This window comes from Echinops telfairi, unplaced genomic scaffold, assembly GCF_000313985.2.
Source record: "Echinops telfairi isolate 266 unplaced genomic scaffold, ASM31398v2 ScPeMD7_3533;HRSCAF=4204_1, whole genome shotgun sequence".
Classification (NCBI taxonomy): domain Eukaryota; kingdom Metazoa; phylum Chordata; class Mammalia; order Afrosoricida; family Tenrecidae; genus Echinops; species Echinops telfairi.
In genome coordinates, this window is record NW_022107432.1 from 13,650,172 (window position 1) to 13,661,422 (window position 11,251).

The 11,251-nt window shown below is 44.8% G+C and overlaps 1 protein-coding gene and 1 non-coding gene across 2 annotated transcripts in view; both read left to right on the top strand.

Annotated features, from left to right (window-relative positions):
- The first annotated feature begins 742 nt into the window (after positions 1 to 742).
- Positions 743 to 873, top strand: LOC115871232. Its single transcript, XR_004047183.1, has one exon. It is a non-coding gene; the product is annotated as a small nucleolar RNA SNORA18 (small nucleolar RNA).
- A 3,355-nt stretch (positions 874 to 4,228) lies between these two features.
- Positions 4,229 to 11,251, top strand: part of PKHD1 (PKHD1 ciliary IPT domain containing fibrocystin/polyductin) — a 579,560-nt gene continuing 572,537 nt past the window's right edge. Inside the window, exons 1-6 of the mRNA XM_045294754.1 lie at positions 4,229 to 4,293; positions 4,719 to 4,787; positions 6,404 to 6,463; positions 8,141 to 8,218; positions 9,114 to 9,258; positions 10,507 to 10,615. Coding sequence (XP_045150689.1) covers positions 4,781 to 4,787; positions 6,404 to 6,463; positions 8,141 to 8,218; positions 9,114 to 9,258; positions 10,507 to 10,615 — 399 coding nt within the window. The 5' untranslated portion in view covers positions 4,229 to 4,293; positions 4,719 to 4,780. The remainder of the gene's footprint in view (positions 4,294 to 4,718; positions 4,788 to 6,403; positions 6,464 to 8,140; positions 8,219 to 9,113; positions 9,259 to 10,506; positions 10,616 to 11,251) is intronic.

Here is an 11,251-nt window from a genome sequence, read left to right on the forward strand (position 1 = left end):
AAGAATTCCAACTGTTCCTTGAAGACAGATTCGTTCATTTCCCCCCCTGGCAGTCCATGATACATAAGTCAAGGAGGACATAATAAAACAAATTTGATAAGGAGAAATAATAATAAAAAACACAACATACTCAAGAACCCCTACAGTCCTTTTCATCCTTATTGCTCTCGCCCACTCCAGAGTGTGTGAGCTACATGGTCTTCTAGCCTGTTTCCTTGCAGCCTACTCATTGAAGGTGCACTGGAAATGCTTTGAGGTACAAAAGGACAGCGCTCATTCTTATCCTTCAAGAATTTACCACGTAGTTTGGAGAATGAGCTGTATAACCTCCATGGTGCCAGCCATCACCAGCCTATGCATCCTGACGAAATTCCTTTTTCTAGTAGCTCCCAAGTTTAGATGACTTTGAACTCTACATTTTTCCCTAGGTGGGAACTTAGTTGTCTCTTAAAGTTTAAATATCAGTTTAGGGACCAGCAGGAAACAGATGTCACATTCAGGTTGGAAAATTAATTCAGGATTGTTTTTCAGAGGTGTGGTCAAGGCTTAGGGAAGTGGTAAGGGGTGTCACAGGATGTGCAGCCGCTCTTAGAACAAAAGTTGTCCAGAATAGACGGGGATATAGGGAGAGAAAAGGGACATTCATGAGATAGTCAAAGTCCTTGCCTCTAGAGTCCTCAACCAGTGTTCCTATGTTAGCCTGGGTCCTCCACGAAGCCGAGGTCAAGACAAGGTTGAATGTGCGCAGGTCTTTCTCAATGGGGCTTTCCCTGTGGACCCTCATCATTGGCAACATCTCATAGAGTAACGATGCGGTGTGCTTTGCTCACAGAGCTATTTGCTGAATCTGTGAGAAAGAACTCTGAGAGAAATTTGTTTACAGTATGAAAGATACAATAGACACATGATTTGCATCTGCGGTATTGGCATAGCCTGCAGATCGGCACTTTGCTTGGGAGTGCAAGGGTTTTCAGCTCATTTTGATAAGTGATGCCCGAAAATTAAGAGCAAGTCCGCATCTGTGTACTCTGATCCGAAAATAGCCCTGAAGTACATAGTCGGAAGAGACTTCCGGCAACAAATGCTTGAAGCTGTCCACGTTTAACCTGAGATTAAGTAGCATCACTCCTAGAAAACTGTGAGCTATTTGAGATGAATGGCTACTACATAGCACAGTTATTCAAAGTAATTTCCTGATGCTCTCTGAAAATCTAACTTTATATGGATAATAGTGGTAGAATAGCATGGGTTCTTTAAGAAAGGGCTCTCATGATGGTGACCCTTTACAAGCTTTGGAGGAACAAAGGTGACTGTGATTAATGAATAGTGTATGAAAGACAAATAAAATTTCTTAAATAAAATTATTAACGTTAAATAAGAGATTGGTAAAATAAAAATGTTTCTACTGTAGAAAGGTTTTTTTTTTTTTTAAAGTACAAGGATTTTATTAGGCAACTTGCCCATAAAAAAAAATGGGGAGGGAGCTTGGAAAGGCTGTGAGAATAGGTCTGGCTCCCAAGTGAAGGAGCGTCTAGCAAGGTTGGGGAATTCTCAAGCCAAGTCACCTGTGAGAGGAATCCTGCGTCTCCTTTGAATGGTCCTGCCTTAGTAGCCCTGAAGCTGCCAGTCTTTGACTAAGAACAGCCTGTAGGAAGCATGGCCTTGGCCCAAATGTGATAGATTTCAGAGAGCAGCAGCTTGGCCCTTGATCAATTACGCTGCCTGTGAATGGAGACCTGTGAAGTGCGTCTTCCTGGCTGTCCAGTACCCCCAGTTGCTGGTCACCAGAGATGCAGAGTAACGCTGAGATCTGAGAGAAAGGACCCAGAGACTAACCTCTCAATAACCTCTCCAGAGTTTATTACAAAGGCCTGAAGCAACCCGCTTTGTGCCCAGAATCCCATGAAATCTCATAGAATTAGTTCCGTGTGCAAGAGTGTTATCACAAACGCTGTAGAGTGCCAGCATGGCCGATGCCAGTGCCTGGGTGTGGGCATGCATACGGACCTTTGGGTGGCAAGGCAACCATACGTTTCAGGACCTTCTTTACAATTTCTGTGTCACAGTGGCTTTGGGGTGATTAGATGGAAAGTGGGAGAGCAGAGGCATTATGCTTGCTGCAGGTCATGTTCGGGTGGCGAATACTCTGTACCTCCATATTTCTGTGTGTATATTTGGGCCGCTTTCAGGAGGATAATAGAGTTCAGGAAGAGGTGTCTCCAAGCCTCCCTTTGGTAGACTCCCCACTCATTAGAGTGCTGCCAGTTCTCTTTTTGGGTCTCAGAACAGGAAACAAGTCTTTTTCTGTAATTTCTTTAATAGTAGCATTGCTTCGCCTATCAGGAAACTCACAGAGCACAGAAAGAAAACCTCTGCGATGGTTTGGAAGTCTGTTAGCTATGGTGGTGCAATAGGTAAGGGTTCGGCTAGAAAGGAAACAAGGTTGGCAGTTTGAACGCACCAGTTGCTCCATGGCAGAAAGACACCGCTCTTTGTTTCTGTAAAGATTCCAGCCTTGGGAATGCTACCCTGTGTTTTAGGGTAGGCACTGTGAGTTGGAACTGACTTGCTAGCAATAGCTACCCACGGATAGATGTGGTCAGTTTCAGGATATTTTGTTGAAGTAGTAAGAAATACAAAAATGACTTAACTCTTTATGAACAGATTCTGGGATATGATAGAAAACTAATCTTCTCATTATGTTTTTATTTTTCCTGCAAGACAGTAAGCATTTTAAGTGCAGAAACTTGGCTGTATTTAAAAAAATAATTTTGAATTGTCTGAGTGACTTAAAAATTTTTTCTTTGCAAGAATAGAAATGATCAACAATGCTAAAGTCTCTCTGGCCTATGGTCCCCAAACCTGGTCTGTCCTCTTCTCCCCATCACCCACATGCCAGGCACACAAAGGAGGCTCCTATGCTGTTTGTTGCCCAGCAATGGACACACCCAGAGCGGAACCTGAACTTCAGGAGGCTGGCAGGATGGCAGTAGGTAGGCAAGTAGGCCAGGAAGGACCTTAGGTTGCACCCACTTGCCCAGCCTGGCCATCTACTCTCTCTCTGCACTCATGGCTATGGTGCTATGGGATTCATTCAGGGGTCACCCGTTGCCAAGCTGTGATATGTAGCCAGCGTGGGTAGAAGTTCCCATTCTTTCTGGAGGATAGTTTTATTAACCTTAACAGAGTTGGGCTGAGTTTCCATTAATTAAATCTTACTGATTTAAATCTTAAGTCTCACTGTAAGACGTGGGCTACCAAACTGAACCTGAAGGGTCCCTTTCCCAAAGGAAAAGATGTGAACAATTTCTCATCAGTACCTCTTGGACAAGGCTGACACAACCAGAAGGCACCTGATATCATTTGTAATGGCCAGTAGGACAGGGATAGAGCAGTCAGAAGGGGACCACACAGGAAGACAGCATTGGCCTCTTTTGGGCCACTGGCTTTCTAATTTTTCATCAAAGGAGAGTTCCCATGACCTGCATCCATGAGCAAAGTAGGTGAGCAGGGCAGAAAGTTTGAAAAAAAATTAAAAAAACCAGTCAGCCTTTGGAGTCCCTGAGCAGTGCAACTAGTTAAGGTGCTCAGTGTGAGCTGAAAGATTGGAGGTGTCAGTTCCCCAAGAAGCCCCTTGGAAGAGAGGCCTGATGATCTGCTTCCCAAACTCCACCTGAAAACCATACCAAGCACTGTTCAGTAGACATGCTCTGACACGCATGGGATCGCCATGAGTGGGAACTGATCAATGTCTCAAATGAGACAGCTCATCTCAGGATGACTTTGTACAAGTCTCTCCCTTGCTCTGGGCTTTAGAGCCATGCCCTTGAAGTGGGCCTCTGCAGGCCAGCACACAGCGTTCACGAGTTCTTCCTGTTGGCGAAGAACCGTCTAATGGCGCTTCTGCTCGGTTATTGACTTACTGGCAAATTCTTTCAATCATTGAACGCTTATCTCACTGGTTGGACTTTTACTTAAAATTCTTGTCTGGGGCACATGTCGTCAGTGCAGAAAAATGTAAGACACTTTTGCCATGGTCATTAATAAAGGCCCCTGAGGTAAAAAGCCCAAGTGGCTCGTGTTAATCATTAAGCGTGCCCTATGGATGGCACCGGACTTTCACTTTGGCACACAAACGAGTTAGGTGAGTTACAGCCCAACCTGAGTGAGTTACCTGCATGGTAGCTGCAGGCTGGGCTCTAACATGATAACTCGGCTCTCAGAGGAACAAGGTGATTTGAAAAGGAAAGATCATTTCTCCCGTGAGTCCCAACGAGGCAGCAAGAGAAAAAGGTACTGTCTGATTCAGAACCATCTCTCTTTCTCTGTGTCCCGGAGTTTGCTCCGCAGTAAATGTGGTGTGCAAGGGAAATGGGGGTTCTGACCAGCAGCCCTGCTCTCCCGTCTCTCATTGTCTCAAGGAGGCGCATCTGAGTGGGAAGGAGGCAAAGAGGAAACGGAGGGAATGAAGCAGACACAGGAAAAAAGAGAGAAAAAATGGGACCGGATGCACACAGCTCTTTTCTTTGACTGAAAATATGATGCTTACAAGGAAAAAACATGTAGACTGAGCGTAACCTTAGGGAGAATTAGATGATTAACCACGCTAAGAAAAATTGTATTTTTTACTCATTTGATTGTTCTATTCTAGAGGAAAAGTACAGGTCTGAAAACCAATGTGTGAATGCACATTTCTATTGTTTTAACCTCATGACTAGGCACTGAAAGGAAATATTAAAACTGCACAGCCCAACTGGAAACAGACTCTCCTGGGCCGCGTATGTTTGGTGAGTGTAACAAGCAAGTCAGATTTTGGGTTAAGCAGCAAATACTCCTCGGTACTTTTCTTTCTGCGGCCAATGCAGTTTTTAAAAAATGGAATGTTTGTGAACCAGATTAAATTCTATTCCAAATGGGTAAAAAAAAATGCTAGAAAAATTGAACAGTGGAAAGGAACGCTTGCTGCATGCAACTGGGCAATTGATAATTCTTTCATAATGCCTCCTCCTGCCCCCAGTTTTGTTAGCTGGTGCATCAAGGGCAAACCCAGAGTTTGTTTTTTTCTGTTTCTCCAGAAGCTGGCCTAGTGTCCACGGAGCCCTGCTGGGGCTGCATGATGAGACTGCCTGCTCCTGTGAAAGCACACAGTCTCGGAAGCCCGATGCAGCAAGTGCCTGGAGTATAGTAGCCATACAATCTAGGCTTATAGAATTTAATTAAATATAAATTATTTCACGTGTTTACTCCCGACATTTTCTCAAAGATGCGTTTATGTTGTTTTTTCTTGGTGAATATCCACTTCTAGTTCATTATGGCCTTTACATGTTCGGAAATGGCATAACTGCAGCATCTGCCGTTCCAGCCAGTGCTTTCTGAAAAATATTTTGTGTGGATTTAGTCTCTTTAGTGCATATGTTTAGATATCTCCAACCCGGCCCCCTCCCCAAACAAAACCTTTATTGCTATCAAGTCAATTGCATCTCCTAGGCACCTTATAGGACAGACGGAACTATGGGTTTCTGAGACTATAAATGTCTCTGGGAGCTGGCCTTCTGAAATTCAACGTCTAGAGTAAACTGGGAGAGCACACCTTTCTGTTTGTTAAAGCCATCAAGCTGTGGCAGTTCTGTTATACAGGACTAGATGACTAAGGTACCTCTATATGTGCCTACTCTGACTGGTGGGCCACAGTGATGTTTTGGGACTCTGGCATGAGAGCCAGTCCAGAGGCAGCACCCAGTGATCCCCTAAAGTATAATTATTCCCTTTTCTTCAGTGAAAAGTCACTCTTATAAAAGGCCTTAACTCCTCCTGTTGGAGTATCTTTTTGGCAGTGTGGAGGGTCTTTCCTTTAGTGGACAGTCTCCCCTTCTTTTAAATCTTGGTTTAGCAGAGGCTGAGGAACTCCAAATTGACAGGATAGGCAGCAGCAGCTGGCTGGCTCATCTCCCAAGAGCCAGAGGTCAGATAATGGCACGTCCTAGTGAGAGAGCTTTGCCAGACTATACATATAGATATTGGATGCAGGCCACACCCCCAAGGAAACACCTCTTGCAGTAGATCACAGAGAGGAGGATAATTATGCAATACCAAGAACCGTGGCCTAGCCAAGTGAACTCACACCATTCACCGTCGCAACAGGGGACTGTTGGTGATTTTACGCATGATTCTTAGATGAATCTTTTCTCCAGAGCTTGGAAAGATGATGGGTTCCTTTTAAGCCATTAGAGCCATATTCTGATCACTTCTCTAACTTTACCAGTTTCACCACAGCAGAGACAGCGTCTAAGCAAAACAAAACCAAACATGATAGTAATTTTTCAGTTTTAAAAATAGATAACAAACACTATGTTGCTGTAATAGAATTAGAAAAACATTTAATGTCTAGTAATCTTCTTTTAAGCGGACGAGATGACTGTCTGGCTTATCGCTCTGATGAGTATCGAAGGACTACTTTTGACAGGTGAGTAAGATCTCTTTCTAAAGGATTACAGGTAAAACATTATACTCCATTGCTGTTGAGTGGCTTCCGGCTCATAATCGACTCTACAGGACAGGGCAGAACTGCCTTGTGGGTTTCCAAGACTGTAACTCTTTTTCAGGCATAGAAAGGCTCTTCATTCTCCCACGAAACAACTGGTGGTTTCAAACTGCAGACTTTTCGGTTAGCAAAACTGAAGGGAACCATGACCACTACACCAGCAGGGCTCCTCGCTGCCTTATCTTAGTGATTGATCCGTGACACGTGCATCAAGATCTCCTTTTCTTATTTTTTTTGCTTGTTTTTATTTTATTTTATTATTTTTTAAACATTTTATTAGGGGCTCATACAACTGTTATCGCAATCCACACACACATCGATTGTGTAAAGCACATTTGTACATCAGTCTCAAAACATTTTCTCTCCACTTAAACCCTAAAGCGTGTCCTCAATTTTCTTTGCATATCTGCTTATTTTCTGTATTTTCAAATAGTACTGGCTTATTGTGTTCTTTAAGTGGAAGTACCTAAGGTACCGATGAGGGCTAGGGATGGGCTGGGCTGGTCAGATTTGGTTGTGTAGCTGGGAGTGGTTCCTTGTCGGTCTTCTGGTGTTCAGTGTGCCCCTGGGTTAGCTGGCTGCCCCTAGCCGCCCTGGACTGGCCAGGGTGAGGGTGTCCTGGATTATCCTTTAACTGTTCTGATACGGAAATTGAAAATAATTCCACCGATAACATTTTCTTTGTCTGTGACTCCACTGAGGAAAGGATGGGTGGTTTTCTTAGTGTTCTTGAGTTACCTTTACCTTGACCGGGATGGTTGTATGTCCAGGACCATCATTCAAGATGGACAGATCAGTAAAGGTCATGCTCAGCTGGTTACTTTGGGAAATATCAATTAAGGACATCTAAAAGGAAGGGCATCATATTGCCCCAAAGGGAATTTTTAAAGTGATAGCAATAAGCTATTGGTAAAAGCAAAGGGTTATACCCGAACCTCTTATGGAAGAATCCAATGTAACTTGGCATGTGAAGGCCATAACTGTTTTTTAAATTTTTAATTAAAGAAATCCCATTACTGACACATGCTTAATCTCCTCTCTGAGTATGCGAGGCAAAGGCAGAGGATGAGAATGGAGACTCTGATATGGATGGTCCGGGTAGTCAGGCAACAAACTGGGAAGGAATTATTGCATCCATTGGAGGATGGTGCAGGGAGTGAGTCTGGCCATGTGTGGAGGAGAAGAGACTTGAAGACGATACAGTCAACGAGTAGGGGAATTCAAATGGAGACAACCGCTAGACATCTCTTCTCATCTCTAGGAAGTAGAAATACAATAAAAAAGGGCTTTGACACAAGGCCAACTGAACAGACAGTGGGAAGAGGAGAGGTGAGTGGGCTTAGCTAGGACCCGAATATATTGTTGAGGCTCTCCTTCCCAGGAGAAATTCAGGATTAGGGTTCTAAAAGTGTTTCCCAGACCAACATCACCTGGAAACTTCCTAGAAATGCAAATGTGGAGGCTCACCTGAGACCAGTTTGTCTATTACAAAGTCCTTCTAGTGATTCTGACGCATGCTCAGTTTTGCTTTAAAGCATTGGGGAACCTGGTGGATTTAATTTGACCTTAAATACCAGTGTTTTTCTCACTTACCTCCAGTTCCTGTTCTGAGTTTGCACATTGAACCTGAAGAAGGCAGTCTTGCAGGGGGAACGTGGATCACCGTCACTTTTGATGGTAGGTTTGTTTTTTTTAACAAAAGGCAAGTTTTTCAGTTATGGAATGATGACCCTAATGAGGATGGGACTTGAGGGTGTGTCCTTGTGGAAAGATAAGAGACTGACACACATGGAGCTCTTGGACACCTGATGTGGTGGCATGGAAGGGAGGACTTTAAGGACGATGGTCCAAGCATCAGCCAACTTGTCTCAGGGTTTCCCACAATGGGTGATGTGACCACCCCTTGCAGAGGTGTTGCTAACATGATGGCGGGGGTGGGGCTGCGAGCAGAGAGGGGAGGGGGTGTGTTCTGGAGAAGCAGATGCCTGCACTTTATCGTACAGGCTGTCGTACAAAAGGTTTTAGGCACCAGAGGGGCGCTGAGTAATTTTTTCTTATGAAAGGAAGGAGGTGGCAAATTTGGGCACCCGTGTGTAGATAGATGCTCACTTGCTAATGCCGCAGAAGCAGAACACACCACACTACTATGTATCTATATGTATCTATGTTTCTGGCTGTAGCCCAAGCTGTAGGATGAGCCTTCTAGGAAAACGAAGCACAATGATAGGTGGAAGTGCGCAGCTTAGCATTTATTACAGCGTTTCCTAGTATCTCGGTTACTGTCCTTGTAAACAGTTCTATACTTGCGTTCTTCCAAGCCACAAATTAGCATACTCATCCCATGTGAGGAAGGAGTTAGTCTGAGCATTGAAAAATGCTTCACTGTGTATATGGGGATCTGATGAGAGAAAAATCTTTGAGACAGCCGCCCCAAAGTGCCTGTGGAATTGAGTGCGAATTAATTGCAGGTGAGCTTGGTGTGTGACACTGCCCCCGTGTGGCTAGATTTTTATATGCTCACATGTGGATTGGCGCTGCTCAGTTGGCTATTTCCCCATTTTCTTGCACTTAGGTGTGGAGTGGGATCTTCTTTGTCTAGGCAATGGCTCTCAGCTGGAGCTGACCCTGGTGAATGTGGCGGCGCCAGCACTGCCGGCCATCCCCTGTGACGTCGCTCCCGTGCTCTTGGATTTGCCTGTGGTGTGGTGTCAGACCAGGTATGCCTGTCCGAGAATAAGAAGACCAGACAGGACAGTGTTTTCGGTATATTTCAGTAATTCCTGTTAGCAAACTAAGGCAACTCTCACTGTGATCGCAATGATCAGCTACCGCTTTTGCAAAGTTTGAATACACTTCTTCAATGGTTCATACCATGGCTACGGGGTTCAGGGGAGGACGGGAGCCCAGAGAAACAGGTTGAGTTATTTATAAAAATGGAATGGGTTGCACTGTTGTTTCCTCTTGTTGAAATCCCCAAGATTTCAACAAATGTGGCCACCCTTGATGCCTACAGGACTCGTCCACTGGAACAGGTATAATTGCAATGATTGTGCATAAATCCCAACAAAGGAGGTTTGCTTTGGTCCTCAGCGTGTTTACTGAGTTTGAGATGACCTCGGCTTAGGAAACATTGTACGAAGTTCCAGGTCACCTGTTGTCCTACTCCAGTGGCCTAGTTAGTTCCCATTAGCCCATTCTTTCTTTACTCATCTCTTAGAGATGCTGCATGAAATGGATCATTGACGAGTAAGAAAAACACCATTTCCTTTTTTCTGTTCCATTTGTTAGCCAGCCTCACCTTGTCCAATCTCTGTGTGATGAAATCCTAACTCCCCATTCTGCAAAGACTACTTCTTCTCCAAATGTCCAGCTAAGTGCAATAGTTTCCCTCCTCGAAAGGGGGACAAAAACTAAAACCCTCAAACCAAATCCACTGCCACTAAGTAGATTCCAACCGAGAGACCCTATGGGACAGAGTAGAACTGCTCCTTAGGGTTTGGGAGACTGTAAAGCTTCACAGGAGCAGGCAGTGGCTTGTGGATTTGAACTATCAACCTGTGGTTAGCAGGTCAGTTCAATGGCTGAACCACAGAGACAGCAAGACTCCTTGAGAAGAGACTGAGGGGGCCTGACATCCGGCCTGTGGTTGCATCGGTTTTGAGGACTGTTTTTGTCATTAATGCAGAGTGTGCCTATGTGCCGGTCTGTGCACATTATTTGCACTATTCACCCTTCTGATTTTAAATTTACTTGAATAATTTCTAATCCTCTGTTTTGCTGCAGGATTAAATCTTTAATGTCTAGTAACGTTGAGTAGATCTAGGAGGGGACATGTGAAACACACACGTCGTGGTTGGCTCTGTTTCAGAGGCAAAAGGGGACCATTGGAAGTGGTGGAGTGGGGCCGTCAGCTTGGAGGAGCCATGGGGTTTAGATTCACAAGGATTCCCACTTTCTTCTCTCAGATCTCAGTTGCCTGAAGCCCCTGAGGGATTGTACTCCCTGGATGTGTATTCTGGTGGTCAGCTGCTAGGCAGCCTGAGCCAAGGGCCATGTGACAGCTGCACTTTCAAGGTGAGTTCTAGGGGTGGAGGAATATGAAAGTGTGCTTGTACTAGTGACAGGAGCAAATGCCCGCCAACCAAGGAGTCTGCTTTGGCAGGGTCAGAAGAAAGCGGATGGCAGAGACAGGCTCTCCTAGGCTATGCTAATGAGAACTTGTTGGTCAAACTCCAGCTAAACACCTGAAGTCTATTGTCTAATTTAATGCTCACCACCGTCTGATGGGGTCTTGCACTGCCATAGAGTGGATTCCAACTCATAGTGACCCTATGGGTCAAGGTGGAAATGCCCCTGTATGTTTCTAAGATCGGAACTCTTTACAGGGGCCTCATGTTTCTCCTGAGGAAGATACGCTGGTGGTTTTTGATTTCTGACCTTGCAATTAGCAGCCCAACGTGCAACCACTGTGCCACCAAGGCATAACTAGTATCATCATTCGTTCGCAGATGAGTAATTTGAGGCTCAGGGAGATGAAATAATTTTCCCAGGTTGTCCAGGTAGTAACTGACTGAACCGAGATTTGAACGTGGTTCTAAGTCCTCTCCTACACTGAAGCCCATAGAGGAGCCACAGAGATGACCACTATTGATGGGTGTTTCATGTTATAGTTGAGATCCTCTAAGTCTCAGCGGGGAGAAGGGCTCACGG